The sequence below is a fragment of the Oncorhynchus kisutch genome, linkage group LG21, assembly GCF_002021735.2.
Source record: "Oncorhynchus kisutch isolate 150728-3 linkage group LG21, Okis_V2, whole genome shotgun sequence".
Lineage (NCBI taxonomy): Eukaryota > Metazoa > Chordata > Actinopteri > Salmoniformes > Salmonidae > Oncorhynchus > Oncorhynchus kisutch.
In genome coordinates this window covers 43,273,442-43,289,951 of record NC_034194.2, presented here as the reverse complement: position 1 = coordinate 43,289,951, position 16,510 = coordinate 43,273,442, and the positions used below count along the sequence as shown (strand labels likewise).

The following is a 16,510-nucleotide window of genomic DNA, read 5'->3' as shown; positions in this document are numbered from 1 at the left end:
ATAGAGGTTAGAGAGATTATAGAGGTCTTTATAGAGGTTAGAGAGGTCTTTATAGAGGTTACAGAGGTCTTTATAGAGGTTAGAGAGATTATAGAGGTCTTTATAGAGGTTAGAGAGATTACAGAGTTCTTTATAGAGGTTCGAGAGATTATAGAGGTCTTTATAGAGGTTAGAGAGATTATAGAGGTCTTTATAGAGATTACAGAGGTCTTTATAGAGGTTACAGAGATTATAGAGGTCGTTATAGAGGTTAGAGAGGTCTTTATAGAGGTTAGAGAGATTATAGAGGTCTTTATAGAGGTTACAGAGATTATAGAGGTCTTTATAGAGATTATAGAGGTCTTTATAGAGGTTAGAGAGATTATAGAGGTCTTTATAGAGGTTAGAGAGATTATAGAGGTCTTTATAGAGGTTAGAGAGGTCTTTATAGAGGTTACAGAAGTCTTTATAGAGATTACAGAGGTCTTTATAGAGGTTACAGAGGTCTTTATAGAGGTTACAGAGGTCTTTATAGAGGTTATAGAGGTCTTTATAGAGGTTACATAGATTATAGAGGTCTTTATAGAGGTTAGAGAGGTCTTTATAGAGGTTACAGAGGTCTTTATAGAGGTTAGAGAGATTATAGAGGTCTTTATAGAGGTTACAGAGGTCTTTATAGAGGTTACAGAGGTCTTTATAGAGGTTACAGAGGGCTTTATAGAGGTTACAGAGGTCTTTATAGAGGTTACAGAGGTCGTTGTAGAGGTTACAGAGGTCTTTATAGAGATTATAGAGGTCTTTATAGAGGTTAGAGAGGTCTTTATAGAGGTTACAGAGGTCTTTATAGAGGTTAGAGAGATTATAGAGGTCTTTATAGAGGTTAGAGAGATTACAGAGGTCTTTATAGAGGTTACAGAGGTCTTTATAGAGGTTAGAGAGATTATAGAGGTATTTATATAGGTTAGAGAGATTATAGAGGTCGTTATAGAGGTTACAGAGGTCTTTATAGAGGTTACAGAGGTCTTTACAGATGTTACAGAGGTCTTTATAGAGGTTACAGAGGTCTTTATAGAGGTTAGAGAGATTATAGTGGTCTTTATAGAGGTTAGAGATTACAGAGGTCTTTATAGAGGTTAGAGAGATTATAGAGGTCTTTATAGAGGTTAGAGAGATTATAGAGGTCTTTATAGAGATTACAGAGGTCTTTATAGAGGTTACAGAGATTATAGAGGTCGTTATAGAGGTTAGAGAGGTTTTTATAGTGGTTAGTGGTCTTTATAGAGGTTTGAGAGATTATAGAGGTATTTATAGAGGTCTTTATAGAGGTTAGAAAGGTCTTTATAGAGGTTAGAGAGGTCTTTATAGAGGTTAGAGAGATTATAGAGGTTAGAGAGGTCTTTATAGAGGTTAGAGAGGTCTTTATAGAGATTTAAGAGGTCTTTATAGAGATTATAGAGGTCTTTATAGAGATTATAGAGATTATAGAGGTCTTTATAGAGGTTAGAGAGATTATAGAGGTCGTTATAGAGGTTACAGAGATTATAGAGGTCTTTATAGAGGTTAGAGAGATTATAGAGGTCTTTATAGAGGTTAGAGAGATTATAGAGGTCTTTATAGAGGTTACAGAGATTATAGAGGTCTTTATAGAGGTTACAGAGATTATAGAGGTCTTTATAGAGGTTACAGAGATTATAGAGGTCTTTATAGAGGTTAGAGAGGTCTTTATAGAGATTATAGAGGTATTTATAGAGGTTACAGAGATTATAGATGTCTTTATAGAGGTTATAGAGGTCTTTATAGAGGTTATAGAGGTTCTTTATAGAGGTTAGAGAGATTATAGAGGTCTTTATAGCGGTTAGAGAGATTATAGAGGTCTTTATAGAGGTTATAGAGGTCTTTATAGATGTTAGAGAGGTCTTTATAGAGGTTACAGAGGTCTTTATAGAGGTTACAGAGGTCTTTATAGAGATTACAGAGGTCTTTATAGAGGTTACAGAGGTCTTTATAGAGGTTACAGAGGTCTTTATTTAAGGATTAGAGGTCTTATAGAGGTTATCGAGGTTATAGAGGTCTTATAGAGGTTACAGAGATTATAGAGGTCTTTATAGAGGTTAGAGAGATATAGAGGTCTTTATAGAGGTTAGAGAGATTATAGATTGGTCTTTATAGAAGGTTACAGAGATTATAGAGGTCTTTATAGAGGTTACAGAGATTATAGAGGTCTTTATAGAGGTTACAGAGATTATAGAGGCTTTTATAGAGGTTAGAGAGGTCTTTATAGAGATTATAGAGGTATTTATAGAGGTTACAGAGATTATAGAGGTCTTTATAGAGGTTATAGAGGTCTTTATAGAGGTTATAGAGGTCTTTATAGAGGTTAGAGAGATTATAGAGGTCTTTATAGCGGTTAGAGAGATTATAGAGGTCTTTATAGAGGTTATAGAGGTCTTATAGATGTTAGAGAGGTCTTTATAGAGGTTACAGAGGTCTTTATAGAGGTTACAGAGGTCTTTATAGAGATTACAGAGGTCTTTATAGAGGTTACAGAGGTCTTTATAGAGGTTACAGAGGTCTTTATAGAGGTTACAGAGGTCTTTATAGAGGTTACAGAGGTCTTTATAGAGGTTAGAGAGATTATAGTGGTCTTTATAGAGGTTAGAGATTACAGAGGTCTTTATAGAGGTTAGAGAGATTATAGAGGTCTTTATAGAGGTTTAGAGAGATTATAGAGGTCTTTATAGAGATTACAGAGGTCTTTATAGAGGTTACAGAGATTATAGAGGTCGTTATAGAGGTTAGAGAGGTTTTTATAGTGGTTAGTGGTCTTTATAGAGGTTTGAGAGATTATAGAGGTATTTATAGAGGTCTTTATAGAGGTTAGAAAGGTCTTTATAGAGGTTAGAGAGGTCTTTTATAGAGGTTAGAGAGATTATAGAGGTTAGAGAGGTCTTTATAGAGGTTAGAGAGGTCTTTATAGAGATTTAAGAGGTCTTATAGAGATTATAGAGGTCTTTATAGAGATTATAGAGATTATAGAGGTCTTTATAGAGGTTAGAGAGATTACAGAGGTCTTTATAGAGGTTAGAGAGATTACAGAGGTCTTTATAGAGGTTAGAGAGATTATAGAGGTCTTTATAGAGGTTAGAGAGATTATAGAGGTCTTTATAGAGATTACAGAGGTCTTTATAGAAGTTACAGAGATTATAGAGGTCGTTATAGAGGTTAGAGAGGTCTTTATAGAGGTTAGAGGTCTTTATAGAGGTTAGAGAGATTATAGAGGTCTTTATAGAGGTTATAGAGGTCTTTATAGAGGTTAGAGAGGTCTTTATAGAGGTTAGAGAGGTCTTTATAGAGGTTAGAGAGGTCATTATAGAGATTTAAGAGGTCTTTATAGAGATTATAGAGGTCTTTATAGAGGTTACAGAGATTATAGAGGTCTTTATAGAGGTTACATAGATTGTAGAGGTCTTTATAGAGGTTACAGAGATTATAGAGGTCTTTATAGAGGTTACAGAGATTATAGAGGTCTTTATAGAGGTTACAGAGATTATAGAGGTCTTTATAGAGGTTATAGAGGTCTTTATAGAGGTTAGAGAGGTCATTATAGAGATTTAAGAGGTCTTATAGAGATTAAAGAGGTCTTTATAGAGGTTACAGAGATTATAGAGGTCTTTATAGAGGTTACAGAGATTGTAGAGGTCTTTATAGAGGTTACAGAGATTATAGAGGTCTTTATAGAGGTTACAGAGATTATAGAGGTCTTTATAGAGGTTACAGAGATTATAGAGGTCTTTATAGAGGTTACAGAGATTATAGAGGTATTTATAGAGGTTAGAGAGATTATAGAGGTCTTTATAGAGGTGTTTATAGAGGTAAGAGAGATTATAGAGGTCTTTATAGAGGTTAGAGAGATTATAGAGGTCTTTATAGAGGTTAGAGAGGTCTTTATAGAGGTTACAGAGGTCTTTATAGAGGTTACAGAGGTCTTTATAGAGATTACAGAGGTCTTTATAGAGGTTACAGGGGTCTTTATAGAGGTTACAGAGGTCTTTATAGAGGTTAGAGAGATTATAGAGGTCTTTATAGAGGTTACAGAGATTATAGAGGTCTTTATAGAGGTTATAGAGGTCTTTATTGAGTATATAGAGATTATAGAGGTCTTTATAGAGGTTAGAGAGATTATAGAGGTCTTTAAAGAGGTTATAGAGATTATAGAGGTCGTTATAGAGGTTACAGAGGTCGTTATAGAGGTTACAGAGGTCTTTATAGAGGTTACAGAGGTCGTTATAGAGGTTACAGAGGTCTTTATAGAGATTATAGAGGTCTTTATAGAGGTTAGAGAGGTCTTTATAGAGGTTACAGAGGTCTTTATAGAGGTTACAGAGGTCTTTATAGAGGTTAGAGAGATTATAGAGGTCTTTATAGAGGTTATAGAGGTCTTTATAGAGGTTAGAGAGGTCTTTATAGAGGTTAGAGAGGTCATTATAGAGATGTAAGAGGTCTTTATAGAGATTATAGAGGTCTTTATAGAGGTTACAGAGATTATAGAGGTCTTTATAGAGATTATAGAGGTCTTTATAGAGGTTAGAGAGGTCTTTATAGAGGTTACAGAGGTCTTTATAGAGGTTACAGAGGTCTTTATAGAGGTTAGAGAGATTATATAGGTCTTTATAGAGGTTAGAGAGATTACAGAGGTCTTTATAGAGGTTATATAGGTCTTTATAGAGGTTATAGAGGTCTTTATAGAGGTTAGAGAGATTATAGAGGTCTTTATAGAGGTTAGAGAGATTATAGAGGTCTTTATAGAGGTTAGAGAGGTCTTTATAGAGGTTAGAGAGGTCTTTATAGAGGTTACAGAGGTCTTTATAGAGGTTACAGAGGTCTTTATAGAGGTTATAGAGGTCTTTATAGAGGTTACAGAGATTATAGAGGTCTTTATAGAGGTTAGAGAGGTCTTTATAGAGGTTACAGAGGTCTTTATAGAGGTTAGAGAGATTATAGAGGTCTTTAAAGAGGTTATGGAGATTATAGAGGTCGTTATAGAGGTTACAGAGGTCTTTATAGAGGTTACAGAGGTCTTTATAGAGGTTACAGAGGTCTTTATAGAGGTTACAGAGGTCGTTATAGAGGTTACAGAGGTCTTTATAGAGATTATAGAGGTCTTTATAGAGGTTAGAGAGGTCTTTATAGAGGTTACAGAGGTCTTTATAGAGGTTATAGAGGTCGTTATAGAGGTTAGAGAGGTCGTTATAGAGGTTACAGAGGTCTTTATAGAGGTTAGAGAGATTATAGAGGTCTTTATAGAGGTTAGAGAGATTACAGAGGTCTTTATAGAGGTTAGAGAGATTATAGAGGTCTTTATAGAGGTTAGAGAGATTATAGAGGTCTTTATAGAGGTTACAGAGGTCTTTATACAGGTTACAGAGATTATAGAGGTCGTTATAGAGGTTAGAGAGGTCTTTATAGAGGTTAGAGGTCTTTATAGAGGTTAGAGAGATTATAGAGGTCTTTATAGAGGTTAAAGAGGTCTTTATAGAGGTTAGAGAGGTCTTTATAGAGGTTAGAGAGGTCTTTATAGAGGCTAGAGAGATTATAGAGGTCTTTATAGAGGTTAGAGAGGTCTTTATAGAGGTTAGAGAGGTCTTTATAGAGGTTAGAGAGGTCTTTATAGAGATTATAGAGGTCTTTATAGAGATTATAGAGGTCTTTATAGAGATTATAGAGATTTTGAGAGGTCTTTATAGAGGTTAGAGAGATTATAGAGGTCTTTATAGAGGTTAGATAGGTCTTTATAGAGGTTACAGAGGTCTTTATAGAGGTTACAGAGGTCTTTATAGAGGTTACAGAGGTCTTTATAGAGGTTACAGAGGTCTTTATAGAGGTTACAGAGGTCTTTATAGAGGTTACAGAGGTCTTTATAGAGGTTAGAGAGGTCTTTATAGAGGTTACAGAGGTCTTTATAGAGGTTACAGAGGTCTTTATAGAGGTTATAGAGGTCGTTATAGAGGTTAGAGAGGTCTTTATAGAGGTTACAGAGGTCTTTATAGAGGTTAGAGAGATTATAGAGATCTTTATAGAGGTTAGAGATTATAGAGGTCTTTATAGAGGTTAGAGAGGTCTATATAGAGATAATATAGGTATTTATAGAGGTTAGAGAGATTATAGAGGTCTTTATAGAGGTTACAGAGGTCTTTATAGAGATTATAGAGGTATTTATAGAGGTTACAAAGATTATAGAGGTCTTTATAGAGGTTATAGAGGTCTTTATAGAGGTTATAGAGGTCTTTATAGAGGTTAGAGAGATTATAGAGGTCTTTATAGAGGTTAGAGAGATTATAGAGGTCTTTATAGAGGTTAGAGAGGTCTTTATAGAGGTTAGAGAGGTCTTTATAGAGGTTACAGAGGTCTTTATAGAGATTACAGAGGTCTTTATAGAGGTTACAGAGGTCTTTATAGAGGTTACAGAGGTCTATATAGAGGGTATAGAGGTCTTTATAGAGGTTACAGAGATTATAGAGGTCTTTATAGAGGTTAGAGAGGTCTTTATAGAGGTTACAGAGGTCTTTATAGAGGTTAGAGAGATTATAGAGGTCTTTATAGAGGTTAGAGAGATTATAGAGGTCTTTATAGAGGTTAGAGGGATTATAGAGGTCTTTATAGAGGTTAGAGAGGTCTTTATAGAGGTTACAGAGGTCTTTATAGAGATTATAGAGGTATTTATAGAGGTTAGAGAGATTATAGAGGTCTTTATAGAGGTTACAGAGGTCTTTATAGAGATTATAGAGGTATTTATAGAGGTTACAGAGATTAGAGGTCTTTATAGAGGTTATAGAGGTCTTTATAGAGGTTATAGAGGTCTTTATAGAGGTTAGAGAGATTATAGAGGTCTTTATAGAGGTTAGAGAGATTATAGAGGTCTTTATAGAGGTTAGAGAGGTCTTTATAGAGGTTACAGAGGTCTTTATAGAGGTTAGAGAGATTATAGAGGTCTTTATAGAGGTTAGAGAGATTACAGAGGTCTTTATAGAGGTTAGAGAGATTATAGAGGTCTTTATAGAGATTACAGAGGTCTTTATAGAGGTTACAGAGATTATAGAGGTCGTTATAGAGGTTAGAGAGGTCTTTATAGAGGTTAGAGGTCTTTATAGAGGTTAGAGAGATTATAGAGGTCTTTATAGAGGTTATAGAGGTCTTTATAGAGGTTAGAGAGGTCTTTATAGAGGTTAGAGAGGTCTTTATAGAGGTTAGAGAGATTATAGAGGTCTTTATAGAGGTTAGAGAGGTCTTTATAGAGATTTAAGAGGTCTTTATAGAGATTATAGAGGTCTTTATAGAGATTATAGAGATTATAGAGGTCTTTATAGAGGTTATAGAGGTCTTTATAGAGGTTAGAGAGATTATAGAGGTCTTTATAGAGGTTACAGAGATTATAGAGGTCTTTATAGAGGTTACAGAGATTATAGAGGTCTGTATAGAGGTAACAGAGATTATAGAGGTCTTTATAGAGGTTACAGAGATTATAGAGGTCTTTATAGAGGTTACAGAGATTAGAGGTCTTTATAGAGGTTACAGAGATTATAGAGGTCTTTATAGAGGTTACAGAGATTATATAGGTCTTTATAGAGGTTAGAGAGGTCTTTATAGAGGTTACAGAGGTCTTTATAGAGATTATAGAGGTATTTATAGAGGTTACAGAGATTATAGAGGTCTTTATAGAGGTTAGAGAGGTCTTTATAGAGGTTACAGAGGTTTTTATAGAGGTTACAGAGGTCTTTATAGAGATTACAGAGGTCTTTATAGAGGTTACAGAGGTCTTTATAGAGGTTACAGAGGTCTTTATAGAGGTTATAGAGGTCTTTATAGAGGTTACAGAGATTATAGAGGTCTTTATAGAGGTTACAGAGGTCTTTATAGAGGTTAGAGAGATTATAGAGGTCTTTAAAGAGGTTATAGAGGTCGTTATAGAGGTTACAGAGGTCTTTATAGAGGTTACAGAGGTCTTTATAGAGGTTACAGAGGTCTTTATAGAGGTTACAGAGGTCGTTATAGAGGTTACAGAGGTCTTTATAGAGATTATAGAGGTCTTTATAGAGGTTAGAGAGGTCTTTATAGAGGTTACAGAGGTCTTTATAGAGGTTATAGAGGTCGTTATAGAGGTTAGAGAGGTCTTTATAGAGATTACAGAGGTCTTTATAGAGTTTACAGAGGTCTTTATAGAGGTTACAGAGGTCTTTATAGAGGTTATAGAGGTCTTTATAGAGGTTAGAGAGATTACAGAGGTCTTTATAGAGGTTAGAGAGATTATAGAGGTCTTTATAGAGGTTAGAGAGATTATAGAGGTCTTTATAGAGGTTAGAGAGATTATAGAGGTCTTTATAGAGGTTAGAGAGGTCTTTATAGAGGTTAGAGAGGTCTTTATAGAGGTTACAGAGGTCTTTATAGAGGTTACAGAGGTCTTTATAGAGGTTATAGAGGTCTTTATAGAGGTTACAGAGATTATAGAGGTCTTTATAGAGGTTAGAGAGGTCTTTATAGAGGTTACAGAGGTCTTTATAGAGGTTAGAGAGATTATAGAGGTCTTTAAAGAGGTTATGGAGATTATAGAGGTCGTTATAGAGGTTACAGAGGTCTTTATAGAGGTTACAGAGGTCTTTATAGAGGTTACAGAGGTCTTTATAGAGGTTACAGAGGTCGTTATAGAGGTTACAGAGGTCTTTATAGAGATTATAGAGGTCTTTATAGAGGTTAGAGAGGTCTTTATAGAGGTTACAGAGGTCTTTATAGAGGTTATAGAGGTCGTTATAGAGGTTAGAGAGGTCGTTATAGAGGTTACAGAGGTCTTTATAGAGGTTAGAGAGATTATAGAGGTCTTTATAGAGGTTAGAGAGATTACAGAGGTCTTTATAGAGGTTAGAGAGATTATAGAGGTCTTTATAGAGGTTAGAGAGATTATAGAGGTCTTTATAGAGGTTACAGAGGTCTTTATACAGGTTACAGAGATTATAGAGGTCGTTATAGAGGTTAGAGAGGTCTTTATAGAGGTTAGAGGTCTTTATAGAGGTTAGAGAGATTATAGAGGTCTTTATAGAGGTTAAAGAGGTCTTTATAGAGGTTAGAGAGGTCTTTATAGAGGTTAGAGAGGTCTTTATAGAGGCTAGAGAGATTATAGAGGTCTTTATAGAGGTTAGAGAGGTCTTTATAGAGGTTAGAGAGGTCTTTATAGAGGTTAGAGAGGTCTTTATAGAGATTATAGAGGTCTTTATAGAGATTATAGAGGTCTTTATAGAGATTATAGAGATTTTGAGAGGTCTTTATAGAGGTTAGAGAGATTATAGAGGTCTTTATAGAGGCTAGATAGGTCTTTATAGAGGTTACAGAGGTCTTTATAGAGGTTACAGAGGTCTTTATAGAGGTTACAGAGGTCTTTATAGAGGTTACAGAGGTCTTTATAGAGGTTACAGAGGTCTTTATAGAGGTTACAGAGGTCTTTATAGAGGTTACAGAGGTCTTTATAGAGGTTAGAGAGGTCTTTATAGAGGTTACAGAGGTCTTTATAGAGGTTACAGAGGTCTTTATAGAGGTTATAGAGGTCGTTATAGAGGTTAGAGAGGTCTTTATAGAGGTTACAGAGGTCTTTATAGAGGTTAGAGAGATTATAGAGATCTTTATAGAGGTTAGAGATTATAGAGGTCTTTATAGAGGTTAGAGAGGTCTATATAGAGATAATATAGGTATTTATAGAGGTTAGAGAGATTATAGAGGTCTTTATAGAGGTTACAGAGGTCTTTATAGAGATTATAGAGGTATTTATAGAGGTTACAAAGATTATAGAGGTCTTTATAGAGGTTATAGAGGTCTTTATAGAGGTTATAGAGGTCTTTATAGAGGTTAGAGAGATTATAGAGGTCTTTATAGAGGTTAGAGAGATTATAGAGGTCTTTAAAGAGGTTAGAGAGGTCTTTATAGAGGTTAGAGAGGTCTTTATAGAGGTTACAGAGGTCTTTATAGAGATTACAGAGGTCTTTATAGAGGTTACAGAGGTCTTTATAGAGGTTACAGAGGTCTATATAGAGGTTATAGAGGTCTTTATAGAGGTTACAGAGATTATAGAGGTCTTTATAGAGGTTAGAGAGGTCTTTATAGAGGTTACAGAGGTCTTTATAGAGGTTAGAGAGATTATAGAGGTCTTTATAGAGGTTAGAGAGATTATAGAGGTCTTTATAGAGGTTAGAGGGATTATAGAGGTCTTTATAGAGGTTAGAGAGGTCTTTATAGAGGTTACAGAGGTCTTTATAGAGATTATAGAGGTATTTATAGAGGTTAGAGAGATTATAGAGGTCTTTATAGAGGTTACAGAGGTCTTTATAGAGATTATAGAGGTATTTATAGAGGTTACAGAGATTAGAGGTCTTTATAGAGGTTATAGAGGTCTTTATAGAGGTTATAGAGGTCTTTATAGAGGTTAGAGAGATTATAGAGGTCTTTATAGAGGTTAGAGAGATTATAGAGGTCTTTATAGAGGTTAGAGAGGTCTTTATAGAGGTTACAGAGGTCTTTATAGAGGTTAGAGAGATTATAGAGGTCTTTATAGAGGTTAGAGAGATTACAGAGGTCTTTATAGAGGTTAGAGAGATTATAGAGGTCTTTATAGAGATTACAGAGGTCTTTATAGAGGTTACAGAGATTATAGAGGTCGTTATAGAGGTTAGAGAGGTCTTTATAGAGGTTAGAGGTCTTTATAGAGGTTAGAGAGATTATAGAGGTCTTTATAGAGGTTATAGAGGTCTTTATAGAGGTTAGAGAGGTCTTTATAGAGGTTAGAGAGGTCTTTATAGAGGTTAGAGAGATTATAGAGGTCTTTATAGAGGTTAGAGAGGTCTTTATAGAGATTTAAGAGGTCTTTATAGAGATTATAGAGGTCTTTATAGAGATTATAGAGATTATAGAGGTCTTTATAGAGGTTATAGAGGTCTTTATAGAGGTTAGAGAGATTATAGAGGTCTTTATAGAGGTTACAGAGATTATAGAGGTCTTTATAGAGGTTACAGAGATTATAGAGGTCTGTATAGAGGTAACAGAGATTATAGAGGTCTTTATAGAGGTTACAGAGATTATAGAGGTCTTTATAGAGGTTACAGAGATTAGAGGTCTTTATAGAGGTTACAGAGATTATAGAGGTCTTTATAGAGGTTACAGCGATTATATAGGTCTTTATAGAGGTTAGAGAGGTCTTTATAGAGGTTACAGAGGTCTTTATAGAGATTATAGAGGTATTTATAGAGGTTACAGAGATTATAGAGGTCTTTATAGAGGTTAGAGAAGTCTTTATAGAGGTTACAGAGGTTTTATAGAGGTTACAGAGGTCTTTATAGAGATTACAGAGGTCTTTATAGAGGTTACAGAGGTCTTTATAGAGGTTACAGAGGTCTTTATAGAGGTTATAGAGGTCTTTATAGAGGTTACAGAGATTATAGAGGTCTTTATAGAGGTTAGAGAGGTCTTTATAGAGGTTACAGAGGTCTTTATAGAGGTTAGAGAGATTATAGAGGTCTTTAAAGAGGTTATAGAGGTCGTTATAGAGGTTACAGAGGTCTTTATAGAGGTTACAGAGGTCTTTATAGAGGTTACAGAGGTCGTTATAGAGGTTACAGAGGTCTTTATAGAGATTATAGAGGTCTTTATAGAGGTTAGAGAGGTCTTTATAGAGATTACAGAGGTCTTTATAGAGTTTACAGAGGTCTTTATAGAGGTTACAGAGGTCTTTATAGAGGTTATAGAGGTCTTTATAGAGGTTAGAGAGATTACAGAGGTCTTTATAGAGGTTAGAGAGATTATAGAGGTCTTTATAGAGGTTAGAGAGATTATAGAGGTCTTTATAGAGGTTACAGAGGTCTTTATAGAGGTTAGAGAGGTCTTTATAGAGGTTAGAGAGGTCTTTATAGAGATTATAGAGGTCTTTATAGAGATTATAGAGGTCTTTATAGAGATTATAGAGATTATAGAGGTCGTTATAGAGGTTAGAGAGGTCTTTATGGAGGTTAGAGGTCTTTATAGAGGTTAGAGAGATTATAGAGGTCTTTATAGAGGTTATAGAGGTCTTTATAGGGGTTAGAGAGGTCTTTATAGAGGTTAGAGAGGTCTTTATAGAGGTTAGAGAGGTCTTTATAGAGGTTAGAGAGGTCTTTATAGAGATTATAGAGGTCTTTATAGAGATTATAGAGGTCTTTATAGAGATTATAGAGGTCTTTATAGAGGTTAGAGGTCTTTATAGAGGTTACAGAGGTCTTTATAGAGGTTATAGAGATTATAGAGGTTACAGAGATTATAGAGGTTACAGAGATTATAGAGGTCTTTATAGAGGTTACAGAGATTATAGAGGTCTTTATAGAGGTTAGAGAGGTCTTTATAGAGGTTAGAGAGGTCTTTATAGAGGTTACAGAGGTCTTTATAGAGATTACAGAGGTCTTTATAGAGGTTACAGAGGTCTTTATAGAGGTTACAGAGGTCTTTATAGAGGTGACATAGGTCTTTATAGAGGTTACAGAGGTCTTTATAGAGGTTACAGAGATTATAGAGGTCTTTATAGAGGTTAGAGAGGTCTTTATAGAGGTTACAGAGGTCTTTATAGAGGTTAGAGAGATTATATAGGTCTTTAAAGAGGTTATAGAGATTATAGAGGTCGTTATAGAGGTTACAGAGGTCTTTATAGAGGTTACAGAGGTCTTTATAGAGGTTAGAGAGGTCTTTATAGAGGTTACAGAGGTCTTTATAGAGGTTACAGAGGTCTTTATAGAGGTTACAGAGGTCTTTATAGAGGTTATAGATGTCGTTATAGAGGTTAGAGAGGTCTTTATAGAGGTTACAGAGGTCTTTATAGAGGTTAGAGAGATTACAGAGGTCTTTATAGAGGTTAGAGAGATTATAGAGATCTTTATAGAGGTTAGAGAGATTATAGAGGTCTTTATAGAGGTTACAGAGGTCTTTATAGAGGTTACAGAGATTATAGAGGTCGTTATAGAGGTTAGAGAGGTCTTTATAGAGGTCAGAGGTCTTTATAGAGGTTAGAGAGGTCTTTATAGAGATTATAGAGGTCTTTATAGAGATTATAGAGGTCTTTATAGAGATTATAGAGGTCTTTATAGAGATTATAGAGGTCTTTATAGAGGTTAGAGGTCTTTATAGAGGTTACAGAGGTCTTTATAGAGGTTATAGAGATTATAGAGGTTACAGAGATTATAGAGGTTACAGAGATTATAGAGATTAGAGAGGTCTTTATAGAGGTTACAGAGATTATAGAGGTCTTTATAGAGGTTAGAGAGATTATAGAGGTCTTTATAGAGGTTAGAGAGGTCTTTATAGAGGTTAGAGAGGTATTTATAGAGGTTACAGAGGTCTTTATAGAGATTACAGAGGTCTTTATAGAGGTTAGAGAGGTCTTTATAGAGATTATAGAGGTCTTTATAGAGATTATAGAGGTCTTTATAGAGATTATAGAGGTCTTTATAGAGGTCTTTATAGAGATTATAGAGGTCTTTATAGAGGTTAGAGGTCTTCATAGAGGTTACAGAGGTCTTTATAGAGGTTATAGAGATTATAGAGGTTACAGAGATTATAGAGGTTACAGAGATTATAGAGATTAGAGAGGTCTTTATAGAGGTTACAGAGATTATAGAGGTCTTTATAGAGGTTAGAGAGATTATAGAGGTCTTTATAGAGGTGTGTGAAGACAGTTAAACTGTAGTCAGGCAATGACCTGTCTTTCGTCCTACATTGGCACTGTACATGTCCCTTCCTGCTTCCTGTACCATACGCCTTAGAATGAGCATACAGCTGTCTGGCTGGGTGATAAAGGGGCTCTGTGGGGTTGTGTGTAAGTGGTCAGTTTACCCAGAGGAGAGGAATAGAAGCATGTGTGTGGCACACTACAGGGGGGGGGGAGAAAAATGGGAGAACCACACTTGTTTTAATGAGAGGGAGGGGAAAGGGGGAAGTGAGAGGTCACGCTAACACCAATTCGGTCATAATTTGGACGAATGATGAAATTGGTTCCCCTCCCCTGTAAAACTGACCGTAGAGAACAACTTCCCTCTACTCCAAATTCAGCATTCAGAGGACACTTAAAATAGAGAGTAGAGTAACGTAATTTGGGGGAGGGTTACTTACAGACGAAGTGACCCTCCAGCACCTCATGCGCGTGACCTTGAAGCTCCCCTCCTTCATCTGTTCATTGGGCAGCTTGACCTGGAAGTTAAGTTCGTTGTTGCCTGCAGAGACGATCACGTGACAGCCCTTCTCCGGGAAGTCTGTCACGCACGGGTCAAACTTGATGTAGCCAAAGTACTTCAGCGTCTGACCGAGCCTAATGAACTGGAGAAACAGGCAGACATCTTAGCCTAATGAACTGGAGAAAGGCAGACATCTTAGCCTAATGAACTGGAGAAACAGGCAGACATCTTAGCCTAATGAACTGGAGAAACAGACAGAAATCATAGCCTAATGGAGAGACAGGCAGAAAGACATGAACTAGCAGAATGAACTGGAGAGACAGGCAGAAAGACATGAACTAGCAGAATGAACTGGAGAGACAGGCAGAAAGACATGAACTAGCAGAATGAACTGGAGAGACAGGCAGAAAGACATGAACTAGCAAAATGAACTGGAGAGACAGGCAGAAAGACATGAACTAGCAGAATGAACTGGAGAGACAGGCAGAAAGACATGAACTAGCAGAAGGAACTGGAGAAACAGGCAGAAAGACATTGGCTACACCACTGGCCACAACCTTCTACAATAGCTTCATTTTTAATCCAAAATGTCTTCCTAAAGGGAGTATTGGAGATAAAAATCGGTTAACTACTAAATGGTGCGACTACCTACAAAGTTACTATGTAGTTGATTGGAAGCCATTGCTCCACTTTATAACTAATACACAGGAGATTTTGCCTCCAACCCATTCAACTTCTTCTTCTTCTATAATACTGTCACTCTGCACCAGCTTGGTAGAAGAAGAAGAGGGATATAGTTCTAGGAGACAGTCTTGGTAGAATAAGAAGAAGAGGGATATAGTTCTAGGAGACAGTCTTGGTAGAAGAAGAAGAAGAGGGATATAGTTCTAGGAGACAGTCTTGGCAGAAGAAGAAGAGGGATATAGTTCTAGGAGACAGTCTTGCTAGAAGAAGAGGGATATAGTTCTAGGAGACAGTCTTGGTAGAAGAAGAGGGATATAGTTCTAGGAGACAGTCTTGGTAGAAGAAGAAGAAGAGGGATATAGTTCTAGGAGACAGTCTTGGCAGAAGAAGAAGAGGGATATAGTTCTAGGAGACAGTCTTGGCAGAAGAAGAAGAGGGATATAGTTCTAGGAGACAGTCTTGCTAGAAGAAGAGGGATATAGTTCTAGGAGACAGTCTTGCTAGAAGAAGAGGGATATAGTTCTAGGAGACAGTCTTGCTAGAAGAAGAGGGATATAGTTCTAGGAGACAGTCTTGGCAGAAGAAGAAGAGGGATATAGTTCTAGGAGACAGTCTTGCTAGAAGAAGAGGGATATAGTTCTAGGAGACAGTCTTGCTAGAAGAAGAGGGATATAGTTCTAGGAGACAGTCTTGCTAGAAGAAGAGGGATATAGTTCTAGGAGACAGTCTTGCTAGAAGAAGAGGGATATAGTTCTAGGAGACAGTCTTGCTTACTTCTTTCTTGGATCCTTTCTCCTGCAGTGATTTCAGCTGTCTGTGCTGGTCCTTGTTAACGAGGATCCAGCCTCTATCTATGTCCGACACCGTCTAGGGAGAGAGACAAGAATCATCTTTCTGCCCCAAACCCTCCTCATAGAGGCTTCAGATACAACTGTTCCTCAGTTTAAGTCCAAAATGAACTATTCCACTGTTGAATTAAACACCAAAACACACACATTTGGCAGCTGAATACACACATATACAAGTCAATGACACACACATTGCAGACAATGGCAAACAGACAATTCTCTCTTTCCAATAAAATATTGCATCCTTTGGCCCATAACATTAGCTAAGCCCCCCACACAGAGCCAAGACAGCAGCCAGATCAGATGAACCATCTCTGAAATGCTATAGAAACACCCCCATGTTGCTGCTGTATCTGGGTAGGGGGTGTTGCTATAGAAACACCCCCATTTTGCTGCTGTATCTGGGTAGGGGGTGTTGCTATAGAAACACCCCCATGTTGCTGCTGTATCTGGGTAGGGGGTGTTGCTATAGAAACACCCCCATGTTGCTGCTGTATCTGGGTAGGGGGTGTTGCTATAGAAAGACATGGCTACTTCCCAAATGGAGCCCTATTCCCTAAATAGTGCAATACTTTAGACCAGAGACCTATTCCCTACATAGTGCACTACTTTAGACCAGGGCCCTATTCCCTACATAGTGCACTACTTTAGACCAGAGACCTATTCCCTATATAGTGCACTACTTTAGACCAGAGACCTATTCCCTACATAGTGCACTACTTTAGACCAGAGACCTATTCCCTACATAGTGCACTACTTTAGACCAGAGACCTA

The 16,510-nt window shown here is 36.5% G+C and overlaps 1 protein-coding gene across 3 annotated transcripts in view; it reads right to left on the bottom strand.

Moving 5' to 3' along the window:
* Window positions 1-16,510, bottom strand: part of LOC109882321 (sorting nexin-17) — an 84,680-nt gene that overhangs the window by 18,003 nt on the left and 50,167 nt on the right. For all 3 annotated transcript variants that reach the window (XM_031800451.1, XM_031800450.1, XM_031800452.1), the window contains 2 exons: window positions 15,663-15,755; window positions 14,143-14,346 (listed from right to left, as the gene is read on the bottom strand). In XM_031800451.1, the coding sequence (XP_031656311.1) occupies window positions 14,143-14,346; window positions 15,663-15,755 (297 nt within the window). The remainder of the gene's footprint in view (window positions 1-14,142; window positions 14,347-15,662; window positions 15,756-16,510) is intronic.